Source organism: Rhinatrema bivittatum, chromosome 8 (genome assembly GCF_901001135.1).
Source record: "Rhinatrema bivittatum chromosome 8, aRhiBiv1.1, whole genome shotgun sequence".
Lineage (NCBI taxonomy): Eukaryota > Metazoa > Chordata > Amphibia > Gymnophiona > Rhinatrematidae > Rhinatrema > Rhinatrema bivittatum.
This window is the reverse complement of record NC_042622.1, coordinates 277,090,162-277,114,019: the sequence shown is the minus strand read 5'-3', so window position 1 is coordinate 277,114,019 and position 23,858 is coordinate 277,090,162. Positions and strand designations below refer to the sequence as shown.

Sequence of the window (23,858 nt, the reverse complement as noted above, 5' to 3'; positions counted from 1 at the left end):
TTGGACGTCAGATGTGTGCTGATACGTTATTTGGAGGTCATGAATGGTTTCCGTCTTTCAGACCATCTGTTTGTCCTATGGAGTGGTCCCAGGAAGGGTCAGAAAGCTTCAAGGGCCACCATTGCACGCTGGCTGACGGAAGCTATTGCTTCGGCTTACCTAGTTCATGGCTGTCCGATTCCAGTCGGTCTCCGGGATCATTCTACTAGATCGCAGGTGACTTCAGGGGCGGAATGTCAGCAGGCGTCGCCACAGGAGATTTGTCGAGCAGCTACGTGGAAATCTACGCACACATTTGCTAGGCATTACTGTCTAGATGTCCGAGCCCCAGAGCCCAGTTCCTTCGGGGCCAGTGTTCTCCGAGCGGGACTCTGTCCCACCCTGGTTAGGGAAGCTTTGGTACATCCCAGGAGTCTGGACTGATCCAGGAACCTACAGGGAAAGGAAAATTGGTCCTTACCTGCTAATCTTCAATCCGGTAGTACCACAGATCAGTCCAGAGTTCCACCCATGGAGAAATGGAGAGTCCGCTCAGCTGGTGGATGTTCATATTCTGCTGATTTATTCAATGCATTTTGATATTGTGCGCCCAAAGGGTAATATAAGGGGCATGCTTCGTTCATGTTACCAGTTTTCATTCCCTCTGCTCTACGAGGGGGGGGGGGAATTTTGGTTGTACTAGTTTACTTTTCTCTGCTTGGGTACAGTTTAATACTGACAGACTCTAGGTGGCACCTCAGGAGTATAGGACGGAGTCCGTTAAAACTTCTCTGTCTCCATCTGCTGGAGGGGAGGCAAAACCCAGGAGTCTGGACTGATCCATGGTACTATAGGAACGAAAATTAGGTAAGGACCAATTTTCCTTTATGGTCCGTGACGGAGCACAACCAACATATAAACCTACTGGAACTCCTAGCGGTACGAAACGCTCTTCAAGCCTTCAAACACTCCTTGCAAGGGCAAACAGAAATGATTCACTCAGACAACCAGGTCACAATGTTTTACATAAACAAAGAAGGAGGGTCAGGTTCTTGGACCCTCTGCAGGGAAACAATCCAGATCCTGGAATGGGCTCACAGCAAGTCCATCCACCTACATGCAACTTACTTTCCCGGAGTCAACAATTCCAGAGCAGACAGATTGAGCAGAATATTTCACCCCCACGAATAGGAACTACATCAGGAGACAGTGCATCGCATATTCTCCACTTGGGGTCTTCCCTGCATCGATCTGTTCATGACGGAACGCAACAGAAAAGTCGATGCGTTTTGCTCAGTGTACCCAAGCCCGCACTGGCTAGCTCAGGACGCTTTCCTCATAAACTGGTCTCAAGGTCTACTGTATGAATTCCCTCCGATACCATTCATTTGTCGCACAGTCCAAAGATGCATCATAAACCAAGCGGATTTGATTCTCATAGCCCCAGCTTGGCCAAGACAACCCTGGTACCACTATCTCATACAACTATCAGTACGCGACCCTGTTCCTCTAGGCAACAGCCCTCAGCTACTTACCCAAGAGAACGGATCGCTACTTCATCCTCTACATTCCTCCCTGCACCTCACGGCATGGAGATTGAAAGGCTCGCTTTCCAAAATATGAGCATTGCTCCTCCTCTTCAAGACATCTTAGTCTCCTCTAGAAAGCCACCCACTAGACTCAATTTCCAAAGAAAATGGTCACGCTATACTTCCTGTTGCTTTACTGCAGGTATGGACCCACTCACCTGCCCACCAGAACGCCTTCTCTCCTACCTTCATCTACTCTACACAGAAGGCCTCTCTACGAGTACATTTAAGTGCCATAGCAGCTTATCATACTCCCCTAAACGGAGAACCCATATCATGTCACTCTCTTGTCTCCAGATTCATGAAAGGGGTTTTGCGCTTACGTCCCCCGACAAGAAAACTGCCAGTGCCCTAGGACATCAACATAGTCCTCTAGCAACTCATGCTACCGCCCTTCGAACCATTGGACACTTGTCACCTAAGATACCTCTCCTGGAAAATACTCTTCTTGACTGCCCTAACATCAACTAGACAGGTTAGAGAGCTTCAAGCCTTGGTTTACTACCCTTCCTACTTACAATTTTACCATGACAAAGTGACATTACGCACACACCCAAGTTTTCTACCAAAGATGGTTTCCAGTTTTCACGTAAACCAAACCATCACTTTACCCACTTTTTATCCAAAACCTCACGCCAATGACAATGAGCGGAAACTTCACACTCTTGACTGTAAACGTGCACTTGCCTATTACAAACAGCGCACCCACTTGCCTAACAGACCCTCACAACTCTTCCTCACCTTTAACCCAAATGCGCCGGGATGTCTAGTGACAAAGCAAACTTTATCTTCCTAGATATCTACTCCATACAGTTCTGCTATCAAATACGTTCAGAACATCTCTCCACAACACCTAAGGTGCATCAAGTTCGTGCAGTGGCCACATCAGTCGCCCATCTCCATGAAGTGCCTTTCATAGATATCTGTAAAGCGGCAACGTGGTCATCTTTGCATACTTTCACATCCCATTACTCTTTAGACAAACAAGCCGTGGATGATGCACACATGGGGCAGACTATAAGAACATAAGAACATAAGAAATTGCCATGCTGGGTCAGACCAAGGGTCCATCAAGCCCAGCATCCTGTTTCCAACAGAGGCCAAACCAGGCCACAAGAACCTGGCAATTACCCAAACACCTAGAAGATCCCATGCTACTGATGCAATTAATAGCAGTGACTATTCCCTAAGTAAACTTGATTAATAGCAGTTAATGGACTTCTCTTCCAAGAACTTATCCAAACCTTTTTTGAACCCAGCTACACTAACTGCACTAACCACATCCTCTGGCAACAAATTCCAGAGATTTATTGTGCGTTGAGTGAAAAAGAATTTTCTCCGATTAGTCTTAAATGTGCTACTTGCTAACTTCATGGAATGCCCCCTAGTCCTTCTATTATTCGAAAGTGTAAATAACCGAGTCACATCTACTCGTTCAAGACCTCTCATGATCTTAAAGACCTCTATGATATCCCCCCTCAGCCGTCTCTTCTCCAAGCTGAACAGCCCTAACCTCTTCAGCCTTTCCTCATAGGGGAGCTGTTCCATCCCCTTTATCATTTTGGTTGCCCTTCTCTGTACCTTCTCCATTGCAACTATATCTTTTTTGAGATACGGCGACCAGAATTGTACACAGTATTCAAGGTGTGGTCTCACCATGGAGCGATATAGAGGCATTATGACATTTTCCGTTTTATTAACCATTCCCTTCCTAATAATTCCTAACATTTTATTTGCTTTTTTGACTGCTGCAGCACACTGAGCTGACGATTTCAATGTATTATCTACTATGACGCCTAGATCTCTTTCTTGGGTGGTAGTTCCTAATATGGAACCTAACATCGTGTAACTACAGCTAGGGTTATTTTTCCCTATATGCAACACCTTGCACTTGTCCACATTAAATTTCATCTGCCATTTGGATGCCCAATCTTCCAGTCTTGCAAGGTCCTCCTGTAATGTATCACAGTCTGCTTGTGATTTAACTACTCTGAATAATTTTGTATCATCTGCAAATTTGATAACGTCACTCATTGTATTCCTTTCCAGATCATTGATATATATATTGAAAAGCACCGGTCCAAGTACAGATCCCTGAGGCACTCCACTGTTTACCCTTTTCCACTGAGAAAATTGACCATTTAGTCCTACTCTCTGTTTCCTGTCTTTTAACCAGTTTGTAATCCACGAAAGGACATCGCCTCCTATCCCATGACTTTTTAGTTTTCGTAGAAGCCTCTCATGAGGGACTTTGTCAAACGCCTTCTGAAAATCCAAATACACTACATCTACCGGTTCACCTTTATCCACATGTTTATTAACCCCTTCAAAAAAATGAAGCAGGTTTGTTAGGCAAGACTTCCCTTGGGTAAATCCATGTTGACTGTGTCCCATTAAATCATGTCTTTCTATATGCTCTACAATTTTGATCTTGAGGATAGTTTCCACTATTTTTCCCGGCACTGAAGTTAGGCTCACTGGTCTATAGTTACCCGGATCACCCCTGGAGCCTTTTTTAAATATTGGGGTTACATTGGCCACCCTCCAGTCTTCAGGTACAATGGATGATTTTAATGATAGGTTACAAATTTTAACTAATAGGTCAGAAATTTCATTTTTGAGTTCCTTTAGTACCCTGGGATGCATACCATCCGGTCCAGGTGACTTGCTACTCTTTAGTTTGTCAATCTGGCCTACTATATCTTCCAGGTTGACAGTGATTTCGTTCAGTTCGTCTGACTCATCACCCCTGAAAACCAACTCCGGAACTGGTATCTCCCCAACATCCTCACTAGTAAACACGGAAGCAAAGAATTCATTTAGTCTTTCTGCAATGGCCTTATCTTCCCTAAGAGCCCCTTTAACCCCTCGGTCATCTAATGGTCCAACCGACTCCCTCACAGGTTTCTTGCTTTGGATATATTTAAAAAAGTTTTTATTATGAGTTTTTGCCTCTATGGCCAACTTCATTTCAAATTCTCTCTTCGCTTGTTTTATCAATGTTTTACACTTAACTTGACAATGCTTATGTTTTATCCTATTTTCTTCAGATGGATCTTTCTTCCAATTTTTGAAGGATGATTTTTTGGCTAAAATAGCCTCTTTCACCTCACCTTTTAACCATGACGGTAATCGTTTTGCCTTCCTTCCACCTTTCTTAATGCGTGGAATACATATGGACTGCGCCTCTAGGATTGTATTTTTAAACAATGTCCAAGCCTGTTGAACACTTTTAACCTTTGCAGCTGCACCTTTCAGTTTTTTTCTGACTATTTTCCTCATTTTATCAAAGTTTCCCTTTTGAAAGTTTAGTGTTAGAGCTGCAGATTTACTTATTGTCCCCCTACCAGTTATTAGTTTAAATTTGATCATGTTATGATCACTGTTGCCAAGTGGCCCCACCACCGTTACCTCTCTCACCAAATCCTGTGTTCCACTAAGAATTAAATCTAAAATAGCTCCCTCTCTTGTTGGTTCCTGAACCAATTGCTCCATGAAACAATCATTTATTACATCCAGGAACTTTATATCTCTAGCAAGTCCTGATGTTACATTTACCCAGTCAATATTGGGGTAATTGAAATCTCCCATTATTATTGCACTGCCAAATTGGTTTGCTTCCCTGATTTCTCTTAGCATTTCATCATCTGTCTGACCATTTTGTCCAGGTGGACGGTAGTATACTCCTATCACTATACTCTTACCCAACACACATGGGATTTCTACCCATATAGATTCTACTGAGCATTTAGTCTCTTGTATGATCTTTAGCCTGTTGGACTCTATACCCTCCCGGACATAAAGTGCCACACCCCCACCAAGTTGATCCTCCCTATCATTGCGATATAATTTGTACCCTGATATAGCACTGTCCCATTGGTTATCCTCCTTCCACCAAGTTTCTGTGATGCCAATTATGTCAATCTCATCATTTGCTGCTATACACTCTAACTCTCCCATCTTACTTCTTAGACTTCTGGCATTGGCATATAGACATTTCAAAGTGTGTTTTTTGTTTGTTTTAACAACCTGCTTTTCAGTTGTTTGGGATAATTCGGAAATCATTAGTTTTGGTGATTTTTTACATATAGGCATATGGACTATATTTGCTTTTAATGGAACCTCTCTGTTGGGATGCCCTAACTCTCCTGTTTCATTAGTATCCTTCAAGGATACATTTCTCCGAACCATGCACTGCTGAGTGACTGTCGGCTTTCCCCTTTGTTCTAGTTTAAAAGCTGCTCTATCTCCTTTTTGAAAGTTAGTGCCAGCAGCTTGGTTCCACTCTGGTTAAGGTGGAGCCCATCCTTTCGGAAAAGTCTCCCCTTTCCCCAAAAGTTTCCCCAGTTCCTTACAAAGCTGAATCCCTCTTCCCTACACCATCGTCTCATCCACGCATTGAAACTCTGGAGCTCTGCCTGCCTCTGGGGTCCTGCACGTGGAACAGGAAGCATTTCAGAGAATGCCACCCTGGAGGTTCTGGATTTTAGCTTCCGACCTAATATCCTAAATTTGGCTTCCAGAACCTCTCTCCCACACTTTCCTATGTCGTTGGTGCCCACATGTACCACGACAGCCGGCTCCTCCCCAGCACTGTCTATAATCCTATCTAGGTGGCGCGTGAGGTCTGCCACCTTCGCACCAGGCAGGCAAGTTACCAGGCGGTCCTCACGTCCACCAGCCACCCTGCTATCTACATTTCTAATAATTGAATCGCCAACTATGATGGCAGGCCTAACCCTTCCCTCCTGGGCAGTAGCCCTGGGAGACTTGTCCTCGGTGCGAGAGGACAATACATCACCTGGAGAGCAGGTCCTTGCTACAGGATCACTTCCTGCTACACCAGGGTGATGTTCTCCTACTGGGAGACCTTTCTGATCCAAGGCAGCACTAGGGCTGCCAGACTGGATTTGGGACTTGACTACTATGTCTATACTACAGTACAGCACATGTTCTACACACAAAACGCCTTCATAAGAACTGGCCGTCTATGATTCATGTATTGAGCCAATAGTAAACAGACTACACTCACTTCAAACTGCTCAATACAACAGCTGGGGACTCCCAGATAGCATGGCTAATTCAGCTGCTTATCTATGTGAAAAAAGCAAGTTGCTTACCATAAACGGTGTTTCCCGTAGATAGCAGATGAATTAGCCATGCTAACCCGCCTGCCTCCCCGGACAGTTCTGACATGGCATACTAACTTACTTTGATACGGACTGAGGAGCCTCAGGCAAACGCGGGAAGATACAAGAGGGAGCACCTAGCTGAAAGACTTTACTAGACTTAGAGCTCCGCCACCTAGTGGCATGGAAGACGTACCCAGACAGCATGGCTAATTCATCTGCTATTTACGGAAAACACCATTTATGGTAAGCAAACTTGCTTTTTACACATTATCGCCGGCAGCAGCATTGGAAATAACACTTTTTGCAGTGACGCTATTGGGGCGATAGTGTGCGGCGTGGCTACAACCACGGCAGGTGAAAATACACCGTCGTGATGCGGCCAGCTGCACACTATCATCCCCCGCCCCTTTTCTGGCTGCGGCTCAACATTCTGCTATATTTATAGCAGAATGATGAATCCTACAGTTAGATTGTAAACCCTCTGGGGATAGGGAAATACCTTCAGTACCTGAATGCAATTCACTTTTGAAGTGCCTGAAAAAGGTTAATATAAATCAATAAAATAACTATTTGAATACTAATTAGTAGCATGTGAAAATAGCACATGCACACTTTAATAACCACACTCTGGGGCTGTGATGTGATTCTTCAGTTATCCCTGTATGAATGCACACTTTGGAGTGTGCTGTTGCATTAATATCCCAATTCATTTTTGAAATGACTGTGCCCACTTCCAGTTCTTCAAGAACTGCATAAGAACTGCATAAGAACAGCAAGTCTTGTATTTATGCCATAGTATTTGTGCAGTTTGGGTTGGAAGTTTGTGCCAGGAAAGATAACTCCATATAAACTGCTGTATACTAGTATTCAGTTGGGTTTGCAGTTTTTATTGGACCATGTGCCTAACAAATATCAGAATGATTTTTGGAGGTTTTGCTTTACTTGGTATCATATGATGATCCAGTTGGATCACAGGGACTCTCCTAATATTCAAGTGCTTTTAGAATTGTTGCTCAAGATTCAGGTATTTTAGATGGCTTCGCATGTTCTAGACATTCTGGAAACACAGCTGAACTGCAGAATGCAGGAGCTGAGCCCACTGGAGAACTGAATGTTACAGACTCCAGCATTTCAAGCAGCCCTACAACTGGGCACTGGATTCTCAGTCAGCCGTGTTACACAATAACTTTTTCAAGAGACAGCACATAGAGAAGACAGCCAGCCACAGGCATGGACAGAGATCAGTCCAAAAAGAAAATTCAGATGGTAAGCCAAATTTGGCCTTCTAATTGTGAGAGGGTATAGCAAGCTTGCAATTTAGGAAGCATAGTAACATAATATATTAATATAATATTGTTTGTTGCCATGTGCTTCCTGAAGTGCAAGCTCGCTATACCCTCTCATAATTAGAGGGCATAGCGAGCTTGTGGTTCAGGAAACATGTTTCTTTATTTAGAGGTCCGTATCAGTCACGCTCCAGATAGCAAGGTTAGCCAGATAAACGTATCTGGCATATATTCAGTAGGAGTAACTCTGAATATACCTTCAGAAAGCCCCTGGCTGACTAAAATATAGCCAGTTAAGTGCCCAAATATTCATTTAGCCAGATAGCTTCTGAATATGGACCTCATAAAGTTTAGGCATATAAAGTTTAAGATTTGTGATGACTGCATGCTGTTTCCAACATGGACATATTGCTGCTTTACCTTAATTGTAATGCCATGAGAGAGAAGCTACACATTACTTTTCTTTCACAGAGAAAAATATGTACTAGAACAGGACATCAGAGAGAAGGAAGAAGCAATTAGGCAGAAAAGCAATGAAGTACAGGTAAGGGCTTTCGGTAACTTCTGCCTTTTATGGCAAAATGTGATGGGAGCAATGTTTAGGGTGGGTTTTAATGAGCTGCACAAGTTCTTTCTGCTCACAATTGTTAGCCCTTTGAAGGATTTTTTTTTTATTTAAAGAAATTAACAGCCAGCAAGCTGAATGATTTCATGGGCTTTCTTTCCAGGAACTGCAAAATGATTTAGACAGAGAAACAAATAATTTACAGGAATTAGAAGCCCAGAAACAAGACGCTCAGGACCGCCTTGATGAAATGGACCAGCAAAAAGCCAAACTCAAAGACATGCTGAGTGATGTACGGCAAAAGTGCCAGGAGGAAACCCAGATGGTGAGAGCTCCATGTATAGAAGAGCTTTTTACCATCCCAAATACTATGAGGTGAATTTCAAACAATGCGTGCATAGAAAAATAGCACATGCGCACGTAAAATAGCACGTCTGCGTGTATATGCCATTTTAAGAACCGCAATATACATGCATATAGCAGGGTCCGCCAATCAACTTGTGAGTGGAAAAAAGGGAGGGGCCTACATTTATTCCCATAAATTGCTATTTTACAACCTGCCAAAATGCCACGCTTAAGTATTTTACTCGCATATATTTACTCCTGCTCGATATCTGGTGTACGTGATTGTAAACATTTAAAAGTGAAAAAATGATGGGTAGCAGGGCTAGATTAAATGGGGGGAACTTCAGGCTGAGGAGCCAGGAGTAGAATAAATGGTAAAACAAGTACAAATACATGGGTATATCATTTGTGCACACTTATCTGGATAAATTCCAACTTATCTGGCTAAGTAGTGCCTTTGCCGCTACTTAGACTCACAAATTTGGACATATCCAGATAAATAGTGTTTGTTTTAGACTTGTCTGGCTATCTTATATACAAAGAAGTCAGAAAACTGCTAATTAGACAAGTAGCGCTTTTCAGACATCCAGCTACATGCCGCTTCTTAAATCGGAATTCATCTGGATAAGTGCCACTACTTTCCTGGATAAATCCGAACTTGTGTGACTTGCGTTTTTTTTTATATGCAAGCAGTTGTACCACGCATATGTACTTGTATTTTATAACCTGTGAATACTTGTGCACAGGTTATAAATACAGTAATAAATTCACGTGCGCCCATATACATGCATATATAGGCACACGCAAGCTGTTTTGAAAGTATTCCTCTATATGGGGTATTTATTTTTGCAGAAGAATTTATTTATTTATTTATTTATTGAAGGCTTTTATATACCGAATTTCTTGATACAAATCAAATCAACTCGGTTTACATTGAACAAGTAGAAACTATAACCAACCAAAACAGTAGACAATTTGAAGGAGAATAAAGTTACATTATAACAAGGATGTGTAAACTTGGAGTAGGAAATAAGAGGGGGAATAAAGATTATAATATACATTGGAGTATGTGAGGGAGGCCATGGGCAGTCCTCATGATAATTTGTTAAAGTTCTCTAATAATTTATATATATGGTTTAGCGCTTATTTATATACATAGTTGCTTGAACAGTTATAAGTCAGGCTGTTCAGCTGTTGTCGGTGAAAGCTCGGCTGAACAGCCATGTCTTTAGTTTCTTTTTAAAAGTTGGTAAGCATGATTCCTGTCTGAGGTCAGGAGGCATGGTGTTCCAGATGGCGGGACCTGAGATGGAGAATGTCCGGTCTCTGATATTTGAGTGTTGTATAGCTTTGATAGAGGGTACATGTAGTGATCCCTTGTAGGCATCCCTTTAAAGGTCTAGATGTTGAGTGCAGTTTGAGGGGGTATCGCAGATCAAGAGGGGTCTGGTGGTGAATATTCTTGTGAATTAATGTAAGAGATTTATGAAGAATCCTGAATTGTACTGGGAGCCAGTGGAGGTCTTTTAGAATGGGAGAGATATGTGCTCTTCGATTAGTGTTTGTCAAAATTCTCGCCGTTGCGTTTTGGAGTAACTGGAGGGGTTTAACAGTTGAGGCCGGGAGTCCTTGCAATATGGAATTACAGTAGTCTATTTTGGTAAATAGAATGGCTTGGAAGACGGATCTAAAATCATAATGGAATAGGAGCGGTTTGAGTTTTTTGAGTACTTGTAACTTGTAGAAGCACTCCTTTGTAGTGTGTTTTATGAATTGCTTTAGGTTCAGGTGATTGTCAATGATGACTCCTAGATCTCTAGCGTGGGATGTTTGTATTATTGTCTGTGTCTGGTGTTGAAAAGGACTGCTTTCTGGGGTGATAAGTAACAGTTCGGTTTTGGAAGTGTTGAGCACCAGATTGAGGTTTGAGAGGTGATGATTGATCATTTGCAGATGGGAGTCCCATAACTTGATTGTTGATTCGAGTGAATTAGTTATTGGGATTAAAATTTGAACGTCATCTGCATAAATATAGAACTTGAGTTTCAGGTTTGTGAGAAAGTGGCAGAGAGGTAGAATGTAAATATTGAACAGTGTAGGCGATAAAGAAGAACCCTGTGGGACTCCGAATGGTGTGTTGGTGTGGGAGGATTCCTTGTTCTTGATTTTAACCTTATAGCCTCTGTTACTAAGAAAGGAGTCGAACCAACTAAGGGCTGATCCTGTAATACCTATGTCTGATAGACGGTTTAGTAGGGTATTGTGATTTACCGTATCGAAGGCTGCGGAGATGTCAAGAAGAGCCAAGAGGAATGATTGTCCTTTATCAAAGCCAATGTAAACTTGATCGAGGAGTGAAATGAGTAGTGTTTCGGTATTGTGTTCTTTTCTAAAACCATATTGCGATGGGTGGAGAATATTATGTTCTTCTAAATAATTTGAAAGTTGTTTATTTACAATTTTCTCCATGATCTTCGCTACGAACGGGAGATTTGATATAGGGCGATAGTTATTAAGGTCGTCCGGATCCAGGTTAGGTTTTTTGAGAATGGGTTTGAGTGTGGCCATTTTGAGAGCATCCGGGTATATTCCTTGTGAGAGGGAACAATTGATAATATCGGCTAGATGTTTGGAGATGTATTCTAGTATGAGAATCAGAGATTTGGAAGGTATTTGGTCTAGAGGGTGGGTCAAAGGCTTCAGTCTTTTTATTAAGTTTTCCACCTCTAAAGTGTGAGTGAGGTCAAAGGAGTCCAAACTTTTATATCTATGTTCCATGGGAGGAGGGTATTCTGAGGCAGTGAGTTTAGGTTGGTTGGTAATCTAGCCAGGGTGCTAGAGATTTTGTTCTGAAAGAATACAGCTAGGTCGTTGGCTTTTGCTTGGGCTGTGTCATCTGGAATAGTAGGGGGCGCAGTTTTGGTAAGTTCCGATACATAGGAAAAAAGTACTTTTGCGTCAAACATCATATCGTGGATACGATGGGCATAAAAATCTCTTTTTGTACGGAGCGTTATTGATCTGTAATGGTGAAGTGCCGCTTTGTATATTGATTGGGAATGTGGATTGGGATTCTTCCTCCATTCTTTTTCTTTCCATCTTAGATTTTGCTTAGTTCTCTGCTTCAACGGCAGGGGAGAAGAAAAAACTGATACTTCACGCATATCCAGCATAGCTCCCTGCTTCAACGGCAGGGGAGAAGAAAAAAGGGTTCACACTCACAAAGCGGGGAGTAGCTGGCTTGTTACGGCGGTTACTACCCCAAACCAAATGTGCCTGATACTTCACTTTCGATGCATATCCAACATGGCTCTCTGCTTCAACAGCATGGGAGAAGAATAAACTGATACCTCAAGCATATCCAGCATAGCTCCCTGCTTCAACGGCAGGGGAGAAGATAAACAACCAATAAGGGCTGTATAACATAGTCTGAGTAAAACAAATAAGCATGGGTGTAGCTTGCTTATTGCGGCGGTTACTACCCCTACTACCCCTAACTTATCAGCTAGATATTCACTTGGATGCAGCTCCATCACTGCTTTCTACATTAATGGTGGGGGTGGAAAGGAAATAGAACCAAGAGCTAAGAGAAACAGATAAGTATGAGAGAAAAAGTGTGTGAAGCTTGCTGGGCAGACTGGATGGGCCATTTGGTCTTCTTCTGCCGTCGTTTCTATGTTTCTATGTTTCTATGCTTCAGGGTACGGAGCTCGTTAGAGAACCATGGCTGCTTGTTTTTTTGAGAGGGGTTTATGTTTTTTTTTTGTCAGTGGGCATAAGTTATTGGCTATCGTTTCTGTGATGGTTTGCCAAGAAGGAATAGCAGAGTTGGGGTTGGATAAATCTAGGTTGGGAAGTTCTTTAATCAGCGAATTGCCAAGGTCTTCTGATGGGCATAGTTTCCTGTAGTGCAAGGTGGTCGTCTGAGGGGGTGTCGGAGATCTTGTCAATGACCTGAAGTTGGCAGTGATCATGAAATGGTCTGACCAAGTAACTGGGAGGCATTGAGGAGTTGAAAGAGGAATGAGGTTGGAGTTTGTAAAAATAAGGTCCAGAGTATGACCTGCTTTTATGTGTGGGCTGGTTAATGTATTGCTTGAAGCCCATGTCCGATAGGGCTGTTAAAAAGGCTTCACAGTTAGACGATCTGGGGTTGGCATCGATGTGAAGGTTAAAATCTCCCAGGATTATGGCAGGGGAGTCCAGTTTCAGGTATTTAGCTATGATTTCCACCACAGGTGAAGCATCTTGCTCCAGAAGTCCAGGGGGAGCGTAGGTGAGGAGGATTTGGAGCGACTTAGATTTGAATAAGCCAACCTCCAATTTTGGTATTGTATTGATAGGTTGTAGCGTGAGATTGAGGGATTTTTTGGCAGCTATGAGGAGGCCTCCCCCTTTTTTCTTTTTTCTGGGTATGGAAAAGATGTCATAAAGCTGTGTAGGAAGAATAGTCAGATTCATAGAAATATAAAATGTAATGGCAGCTCTGAACCATAAGATCCAGCCAGTGTGCCCAGTTTCATGCCTGCTGCATTGGCATAGACCCCATTTGATCACTGGCTTTCCCCTCATGTTGTCACAAGTAGGAATCTGCTGTGCTTTCTTTCTAGGATAGCTGATTTGTACCATGATAACAATTTTCAGTAGCCTATGCTGTTGTAATGTATGCATGCACGTTAGTATGCACTAATTTGTAACTGACGTTTGAAGGGAAACTACCCATATGGTTTCTCTGTTGAAAATTAGTTACAAGTATGTGTTCTCTCCACCTGCCATTTCTCTTGGAGGTAGATCACATTGGTGGTGACAAAGCAGCACATTTTACATTTATAAAATGACAGTGCATGTTTACTCTCCTGACCTAAACACCAGACACACTCTCACACTCTCACTCTCTCTCACACTCACTCTCTCTCACACTCACTCTCTCTCACACTCACTCATGCACATTCTCTCAGACACACTCACACGCTCTTCAGTCCAACTAAACGTCTGTGCGGTGTGAGAGCTCACATGCATTTCTAACCACTCCTGAGGGGACAGTTTTCAATCAGAGCAATCTACTTTAATATCTACTTATCTACCTGGGTAAACTGCTCTTCATATGCATATAATCTTGTCATGGGCACACTATGTCCCATGTGATCCATTCCAGTGTGAGCATGTTTTTTTGGGCCCAAAACGATATCAGCGGGCTGGAAAATGATGGTACCATCAGTCTTCGAGGGATTTTCAGCCCTTTCTCCCGCACTGCAACACTTTGGCTATCAGACCCACATTGGCCATCCCAGGCTGACTGGGCCCCTGTGCCCAAAGGATTGCCCAGCGCTGATGCAGTCAGTCACCTGATCCTTTACCTGCAGGCACTGAGTCATAAAAAGAAGTTGGGTTTATCCAGCGCCTTTCAGCCAAAACTCCATTGTGCTTCACAGTATCATGATTAGAAAGAAACATATGGCCTGCCCTGAGTTTGACGGTTTGTGAGCACAATCTTGATGCTCGTAATGTTGCAGGAATAAAAGGTTCGCAGACAGGTGGAGGGAAAATGTAATATCTCACTCCTTCCAAATGCCATATTTTGCTCATAACCCTCGCTGCTGTAGATTGCCTTTAAGTGCCATAGTAATATTATGAAAGCATGTGCTGCAGCAATATACCAAAACACAACCTGTTTGCAGTCTGTATCAAACGCAAAGTCTCTTCCATTTTCCTGTCCGACAATTTTTGTGTGTTTACATTTTTTGTACTTTCTCTGTCTAGGCAGTTGTACTTTTCTTCTTAGGTTGCACAGCCCTGATAACTCTGACCTAGTCTTGGTTTCACAGACTGAAACCATAAAGAAATTGAAATCCTGTACCCTGTGCTTTTGCTAGTGCAGAATGGCTATATTGTTTTCCATAAGTTGTGATACTTACCTGACCAGCAGATGAATTACTCACAGATAATGCTTATACATAGGTCCGTCCCCCTTCAGATGTCTCTGCATGTGATTCTATGCCATGTGCACCAATGGTACTTCATACACAGTAACACACAAGTGTTATAATAATGCATTTTGTAGATTTCATCACTGAAAACGCAGATTCAGTCTCAGGAATCGGATGTGAAAGCTCAGGAAGATGAGCTGACTAGAACAAAGTCAGAGCTAAACAGGCTACAGCAGGAGGAGACCCAGCTAGAACAGAGCATCCAGGCAGGAAAAGTACAACTGGAAACAATCATTAAATCTTTAAAATCAACACAAGAAGAAATTAATCAGGTACAATGTAGTCATGGTTATTTTTTTTTTTACTTTTTATGTATTGCATTGACTTCAACTGAAATGGCTCCCATACTGAAAACCATTTCAGCTATTTGATGTGCAAAACACAAATAGCAAGCATGTTGACTTCCTTTTTGTCATTGTCTTGAAGGGACACCATGGCTGCTAATAAACCTTTTCTCCAAAATGCCCTCCTCTTGGGCGCAGCACCAAGATCACTTTTAGAAAAGTCACCATTTTTGGCACACACACTTACTGCCCAGCCAGGACAACTGCTCCGGAGTAGTAGGCGCACACTATCGGCTTACACAACTGTAACTGAGTGCTGTCACGCTCGGCAGCAGCCAGATTTCATCCGTCCACTCTGGCTTGTAAAGTTTGGGTAGTTGTGCCAAACAATGCAAAGCAGAAATTCCACTGTAGTGGTGGTCTCTTAATGCTGGTGAAAACAAAAGTCTTTTGTGGCAGGGGATTTTTTGTTTGTTTGTATAGAGACATATCAACACATCTGTTAATGGATTTCTCACACTCACCCATGCCTCATGAATGAATGTTGGCTGTATTTAAACAGAAAGCAAAGATGCTTACCCGAGTTAGGGAAACTATGATTTTACATGGACAGGAACAAACATTAGTTTGTAGAATGAACAAAGCATTGTGTGCTTGTTTCTTTCTTCACCTGAAAAATAAAATTGGGTTGGGGACTGCACGAGCCTAGGCACACACCAAGTATCTGTCACCTAGGCATACAGGTGGTCTCCCCTGTATGCCTAGGTGACAGGTACTTGAATTGATAGATGCGCAGGCTTTACCACGGGGGGAAGCATCAAGCAAGCAACAGTACATTGGCTGACGATAATGGTGCTGATCTGAATTGGATGAAGAGAAGGAGAGTTAACAAAACTATGAAAATACAAAGTTTTGAATCTCTGAAAGAAAATTCCCCATTGCAATCTGTCTCTTAATTTTTTGGCCTGTTTCCGAGTTTGTTAGCTCTCTTGTTACACTCCCTGCATGTAGGCAAGAAGCAAACTATCTCAATTGCAAGAGAGTCGGGAGGAAGTCAGCAAAAATATTGAACAATATAACAACACGCTAAATGGGATTCATGGCGGAAGCATGACAAACTTGGCAGACATGAATGAAGGAGCACCACAGAAAGAAAAAGGCAATTCTGAATCAACAGTAAGGGTTGATTTCCGCTAGTATTTTTATTTATTTATTTATTTATTTAAAAAAATTTTATATACCGACATTCATCAATGATATCACATCGGTTCACAGTGTAACGCAAACAAACGCCTGGGGTAGCGTTTTACATCGAACAGATATAACAGGTTAACAAGAGAGAAATTGAGGGGGGGGGAAATAATGGGGAGTATAGCATTAAATGTTATAAGCAAGATTTGCAAGTATATACATTAATAGGAAATAGATAAAATAAATTTGGGCAGGATTTGAAAGGGGAAGGGGGGGAGAAAGGAGAGAGGAGTGGGGAGGGGAGGGTCGCGCAGAGGAAAGGGATAGGGTAAGTTAGGTGTACGCTTTAGTGAAAAGCCAGGTCTTAAGCTTCCGTTTGAAGGTTTTTAGGCATTCTTCTTGCTGTAGTTCGACTGGCATTGTATTCCAGAGAGTCGGCCCAGCGATCGAGAACGCACGGGCTCTCGTGGAAGTTAGTTTGTAGAGTTTGGGGGAGGGGGTGGGCATGGTGGCGAGATGTGGGTGTCTAGTGGGCTTATTAGATTGATGGAGGTGGAAGGAATCGTTAAACCAGTTCATTTCAGGATTGTATAAGGCCTTGTGGACGAGAGAGAGAGCCTTATATTGTATGCGGGATGCTATTGGGAGCCAATGCAGGTCTTTTAAAACAGGTGTGATGTGGTCATTTCTGCGTGAATTGGTCAAAATCCGGGCTGTGGTATTTTGCAATATTTGAATGGGGTGGATGGCGTTGTTCGGTAGGCCGAGGAGGAGAGAATTACAATAGTTGGTTTTGGCGAAGATGGTGGTTTGTAGTACTGTACGGAAGTCAGGGGGATGTAGTAAGGGTTTAAGTTTTTTTAGGGTGTGAAGTTTAAAGAAGCCGTCTTTTAGTATATTATTGATGAATTTCTTCAGCGTGAAATGACCATCAAGGATGATTCCCAGATCCACGGACTTGTTGGGCAAATGGGATGTGAGAAAGTGTGGGGGGGGGGGGTTAGGTTGATTTTGGGGTGAGATGAACATGATTTCAGTTTTAGTGGTGTTTAGTGCTAAGTGGATGGAAGATAGGAGATTGTTTATGGATTGGAGAGTGTCATTCCAGATGTCCATGGTTTTCGATAGCGAGTCAGTGATGGGTATGAGCAGCTGAACGTCATCCGTGTAAACATAGTGAGGGAGATTAAGGCTAGAGAGGAGGTGACAGAGGGGTAGGATGTAGATATTGAAGAGGGTTGAGGAAAGGGATGAACCTTGTGGGACACCTTGATTGAGGGGGATGGCCTTGGATTCATGGTTTCCTAGCTGGATTTTGAACTTTCTGTTACTAAGGTAGGAGTTGAACCAGTTGTGGGCAACACCTGTAATGCCAATTTCAGTTAGGCGCTGTAGGAGAATGGAATGGCTGATGGTGTCAAATGCGGAAGAGATGTCGAGAAAGGCAAGAATATAGGATTGCCCTTTCTCGAATCCTTTAAGAATATGGTCTGATAGGGAGAGTAAAAGAGTCTCAGTACTATGGGATTTCCGGAAACCGTACTGAGCGGGGGCAAGGATGTGGTTATCCTCGAGGTATTCTGTAAGTTGTTTGTTGACTGTTTTTTCAAGGAGTTTAGAAATGAAAGGAAGATTGGAAATGGGGCGATAATTAGCTAGATCAGCGGGGTCGAGTTTAGGCTTTTTTAGAATAGGTTTGACGATTGCCTGTTTAAGAGGGGCAGGTACCTGTCCAGAATTAATGGACAGATTAATGATGTTTGTTAAAGGTTTAGCAATAAGGTTAGGTATTGTAAGTAGAAGTTTAGCAGGTATTGTGTCAGATGGGTGGGTGGAGGGTTTGGCTTTCTTGATGAGGGTTTCTATTTCTAGTGTTGAGGTGCAGTCTAGAGTGGAGAGGACTTTAGTGTTGTTGCTAGTCTTTGTTTGGTTGAGGTCAAGTTCCGAGTGGTTGAGGGGAGTAGAAGAGGAGTTAGTGAACTTGGATAGCAACTTGTCTATTTTGGTTTGGAAGAATGTGGCAAGTTCTTCACATTTGGATTTGGCTACTTCATCTGGGGTGTCGGGGGCTGCTGACTTGGTGAGTGAGGTAACGTAATCGTATAGCACTTTAGGATTGTATTGGAATTGGTGTATTTTGTTAGCGAAGAAATCTCATTTAGCCGTGTTAAGTTTTTCGCTATAAAAATGTAAGGAGGATTTAAATTGTGCCAGGTGTACATGTGAGGGATCGTTGCGCCAGATCTTTTCGGATTTTCGAAGGTGTTGTTTTAGGTTTTTTAGTTCTTGAGAGTACCAAGGTTTCTTTCTTTTATTGTTTTGTGAACAGATAAGTTTTGATTGCAGGGGGCAAGTAGTGTTGGCTATATTGCTGGTGATGTCGTACCAAGAGGCAAGCGCTGTGTCTGCATTGGTGAGGTCTAGGTGGTCAAGTTTGTTAGAGAGTGCTGAGATAAGGTCATCTCTGGTACAATGTTTTCTGTATTGGATGGTTTTATTTGTGTTATCATGGCAGGTGGGTGTCTTGATAGAGAGCGAGGCTTTGATGAGATGATGATCCGACCAGGGGATGGGTGTGTGGGAGGGAGGGTCAGTTTGTATGAGGGCGTTGGTGAAGAGGAGGTCGAGGGTATGGATTTCCATCTTCATATATTCAGTGTTTGTTTTTTTTTTTAAAGAGTGGATTGTTTAATGCCACTGGCTTGAGGGCTATTTAATTTTATGTATTTTTTGTATTCTTCTTGTGCTGAAATTGTTTTGCCCGCCCCCTCCACCCTCTCATTTTTCTATCTCGTGTCTGCTGTCCTGGCTATTGCCGCAGCAGTCTCTCTGGCCCAGTGGCATGAGTCACTTTTGGAACTTGGTATCTATACACCCCGGGCCTGGCCACCAGGTGTATCTGTGTGGGACTTTTCCTCCCTCCCCGGGGTATAGCCTCTGGCAGCCCAAAGAACTGAGCCACATGGAAGCCTATAGCAATGCTATAGAGCATCAAACCACCAGCTTCAGCTCGGCTATTTCATGGATTATGTTGAATGATAGTTTTGGTTTATGTAAACCATTTTCCCCTTATTTTTGCATTTTTATAGGATGATCCATTCAAGAGCAAAGCAATATTATTTAGTAATAACACCCAGGAATTGCACACAGACCCTTTCCAGGCAGAAGATCTTTTCAAATCTGATCCCTTTAAAGGCGCAGATCCCTTTAAAGGCAGTAAGTAACTAATAACTTTACCTTGATATTGGGAAATCGGGCATTTTCTAAAAATCACAATAGACTTGCACTACTGCAAACAGGAAGTATGCACATTTTCAAAGTACAATTTTCTAAGACAGTTTTTTCTCCACCAGGTGACCCTTTCCACAATGATCCTTTTGCAGAACAACAGACCACATCATCAGGTAGATGGTTTCATTTTTCCTTTTGTACATTTTGTAGCCTGATACACTTTCAGGTTTTTTGACTTATGTAATAACAGCATGGTAGAAACTTCTCTTCATATGTAGTGGGAACTCTTATCCTGCAAACTAACACCGTCTGGAATACATTTTCTTGTTCCATGTGTCTTAGGTTTATTATGCTTTATTCTTGTGATAATGTTGTTCTACCATAGCTGGAAAATAAGAAAATTCTAGGCCATGCATATTCCTTATTCTGTTACAAAGTTTTTGCCAGATTTGTAGAATATTGCTAATAGATTTCCAGATCCTGCAGGTATCTGTTGAAGTGCTTTGACTTGGAGTATGTTTGTCCTGAGATGATAATATCGGAAGAATAATTTTGGCATAGGATGTTCTTATTGGGTGGATACATTTGCAAGGCAATGGAACCAAAGGGAGACAGGACGACAGGTAGGCTGGAAGGCAGAGGACACCTGGAGACTGAGAGAAGGGGAAGAGGGGAATGGTGCTTGGGTCAGGGGAGAAGGGATGAGTTTCATGGATTTAGGCTGGGGAGCGACAAAATGATAGTGTCAGGCTTGGGGGGAGGACAGATATCCATTGAATGTTGAGTGGGCGCCAAGTGAAGGTCACGTCATAAGGAAACTGAGGATTTGCCAATTTGTTTGGCCCAGTGGGTGTTCTTGGTCATGTAAAGCACTCTGAAAGGTTGAATATGTGGGTTTGAACTTGGAGATGGGGAGACTTCCCTCAGACATTACCATGCTTCAGTTCCTGTTCATCCCCCAGATCAGTCCAGACAAGTGAGTTTTGCATCCCTACCAGCAGATGGAGGCAGACAATAAAAATTTCTCAGGCATTGCTAATTAACCAAGAGTGCCATCTGCAGTCCCTCAATATTTCTTTATCTCCAGCAGATGGTAGAGGTGCAAACCTGCAGTCTGAGATAAAAAGAAAAATTAGGTTAGAATTAGAGCAGAAGAGGAGCTGAAGATTTGAAGAGAACACTCCCTGAGATGTTAGGCACCTTCGTGGGCCATCCCTCAGGTTGAGTCGGGTGAGCGGGGGCTTACCAATCTCTGATCAGCTTTAGCCTGCAGCAGCCAGGTGTCTGAAAACCAGGGGTCCAGGTTTCTTCTTTTCTCCTAAGGACTTCTTCCCTGAAGTGTCTCCTGCAGCAGGTAAGTATTTCTTCCTTCTGTCTGAGTTTGTTCTTTTTGCTGGCATTATGTCCTTAAAAAAAATAAAAAGGCAGCTAGCAGCTGAAGGGCGGTCAGGCGGGCAGTCGCATAGCAGACCATGGGGAGGAAGAGGCTGAGTATTTGCTGCGTTTTGGAGCTTCAGGACAGTGCCTTTTAGCCAAGGGAAGCTTTGGGGCAGTGTGCTGAGTGGGTGGTTCATGCCAAGATCAGGCCAACAATGTTTTCCTGCGGCAGGTAGTCTCAGCTGAGTGTGTGCATAATGGCACCAACACAGTCTCCTGAGCGCAAGAAAGGGTGCTGGGCCAGTGGCTCCAACTGCGTTCAGCTCAATTCGGCCGCGCATTGCTGGCAGTGTGCTGTGGGAGGGGGAGAACCCTCCATGGGAGCTGCTAGTACTAGAAGGGTCACTTGTTCCTCAGGCACAGTGGAGGAAATTCCAGGAGGAGATGACTACTTGACAAGCAGGAAGACAGCATGCAACAAGAGGCAATCAGTCTCTCGGAAGCCCAGAGTGTTCCCTTCCCTGCCATTCCCTGCAATTCAGGGGGAGGAGAATCAATTGGAGGAGCTCATCCCAATTGGAGGGGATGGGAATGTGGAAGATTTTTCTACAGATTTTGATTTTCTTTTGCACAAGGCCTATCTGGCCAGGAAGAGTGCTGGAAGTAAGCAGCCCCTGAGGTCGCTGTAGAGTCTCTCTGAGACTGAAGGTGTCCCAGCCCAGGGGGTGGGGAGACCTACTCTGCCATTTGGGTCTGGCCCATCCTGTTGGGTAAGAGGACTCAGAGGATTCCGTTGATTTGCAGGATGAGCTGGAGAATGATCTGGGGGATGATCTAGGAGATGCCCAGGTAGTCAATGCGGTGGATGTGGATCAAGATGGAAGCAAGTATTGTCCGACCCAGAGAAGGTCCCGATTGTGGAGGGAGATGATCCACGAGTGGTCCATCCCTTCCGCAAAGAGGAGTTGAGGCTTATAATTGCCAAATCCTGCAGGAGCTGGGTATTAAGGTGCTCCAGGAGGAGTCAGATAATGAAGGGGTGGACCCCGGTGCTGGATGGGCTGCAAAGCCCATCGAAGGCTTTTTTACTCATTGAGAAGATTAAGAAGCTGGTGAACCCAGGAATGGGATTTTCTAGAAGCGGGTCTTAAGGTGGCCAGGATAATGGCGAAGTTATGCTCCTTAACAGAGGACACTTTGCAGCTGTAAGTTTTGCCTAAGGTAAATGCTTCAGTTTCAGTGGTCACCAAGAAGAATCCAGTTGCAGGCTCGGCTGTGCTAAAGGATGTTCAGGAATGCTCGTTAGAGAGTCAGCTGAAAAAGGATGTCTGAGGTCTCGACATTGAGCCTTCAAGCGGTGATCTGTGGTAACCTGATGCAAAGGGCTTGTTTATGCTGGGTATAGAACTCTCCAAATGGTAGATGAAATTTAATGTGGACAAGTGCAAGGTGTTGCATATAGGGAAAAATAACCCTTGCTGTAGTTACACGATGTTAGGTTCCATATTAGGAGCTACCACCCAGGAAAAAGATCTAGGCATCATAGTGGATAATATTTTAAAATCGTCAGCTCAGTGTGCTGCAGCAGTCAAAAAAAGCAAACAGAATGTTAGGAATTATTAGGAAGGGAATTTAATAAAACGGAAAATGTCATAATGCCTCTATATCGCTCCATGGTGAGACCACACCTGTGTACAATTCTGGTCACCGCATCTCAAAAAAGATATAGTTGTGATGTAGAAGGTACAGAGAAGGGCAACCAAAATGATAAAGGGGATGGAACAGCTCCCCTATGAGGAAAAGCTGAAGGAGGTTAGGGCTGTTCAGTTTGGAGAAGAGACAGCTGAGGGGGGATATGATAGAGGTCTTTAAGATCATGAGAGGTCTTGAATGAGTAGATGTGAATCGGTTATTTACACTTTTGAATAATAGAAGGACTAGGGAGCATTCCATGAAGTTAGCAAGTAGCACATTTAAGACTAATCGGAGAAAATTCTTTTTCACTCAACGCAAAATAAAACTCTGGAATTTGTTTCCGGAGGATGTGGTTAGTGCAGTTAGTGTAGCTGGGTTCCAAAAAGGTTTGGATACGTTCTTGGAGGAGAAGTCCATTAAAGGCTATTAATCAAATTTTCTTAGGGCCGGATTTTAAAAGGGTTACGCGCTTAAGTTAAGTGCGTAACCCTTAAAAAAAAAAAAAAACAAACAAAAAAAAAAAAACCTGCGCGCGCGCTGAGCCTATTTTGCATAGGCTTGGTGGCGCGCGCAAGCCCCGGGATGCGCGTAAGTCCCGGGGCTTTGCTAGGGGGGGCGTGTTGGGGGGGCGGCGCGACATTCGGGGTGTTCCGTGGAGGGGGGGGGGGCGTGGTGCCGGCCCAGGGACATTCCGGGGAGTGTGACCAAGGTCTCCGGACCAGCCCCCGGGTCGGGTGATGGCGCGGCAGCGGGCCATCGGCGTGCTCGAGTTACACTTGCTTCGAGCAGGCATAACTTGTGCGATAAAGTTAAGGGGGGGTTTAGATAGGGGCCAGGGGTTGGGTTAGGGAGAGGAAGGTGCGGGGGGATGGAAGGAAAGTTACCTCAGAGGCCGCTCCGATTTCGGAGCGGCCTCGGAGGGAACAGGCAGCGCGCAAGGCTCGGCGCGTGCATGTTGCACAAATGTGCACCCCCTTGCGCTTGCCGACCCCGGATCTTATAAAATCCGGCGTACTTTTGTTCGCGCCTGGTGAGCGAACAAAAGTACGCGAGCACACTGTTTTTTAAAATGTACCCCTTAGGGAATAGCCACTGCTATTAATTGCATCAGTGGCATGGGATCTTCTTAGTGTTTGGGTAATTGCCAGGTTCTTGTGGCCTGGTTTCGCCTCTGTTGGAAACAGGATGCTGGGCTTG

At 43.6% G+C, this 23,858-nt stretch overlaps 1 protein-coding gene across 1 annotated transcript in view; it reads left to right on the top strand.

Annotated features, from left to right (window-relative positions):
* Positions 1 to 23,858, top strand: part of LOC115096424 (epidermal growth factor receptor substrate 15-like 1) — a 348,080-nt gene that overhangs the window by 51,653 nt on the left and 272,569 nt on the right. Inside the window, exons 4-9 of the mRNA XM_029611002.1 lie at positions 8,458 to 8,530; positions 8,715 to 8,876; positions 14,958 to 15,155; positions 16,179 to 16,343; positions 19,448 to 19,574; positions 19,712 to 19,762. Of these exons, the coding sequence (XP_029466862.1) occupies positions 8,458 to 8,530; positions 8,715 to 8,876; positions 14,958 to 15,155; positions 16,179 to 16,343; positions 19,448 to 19,574; positions 19,712 to 19,762 (776 nt within the window). The remainder of the gene's footprint in view (positions 1 to 8,457; positions 8,531 to 8,714; positions 8,877 to 14,957; positions 15,156 to 16,178; positions 16,344 to 19,447; positions 19,575 to 19,711; positions 19,763 to 23,858) is intronic.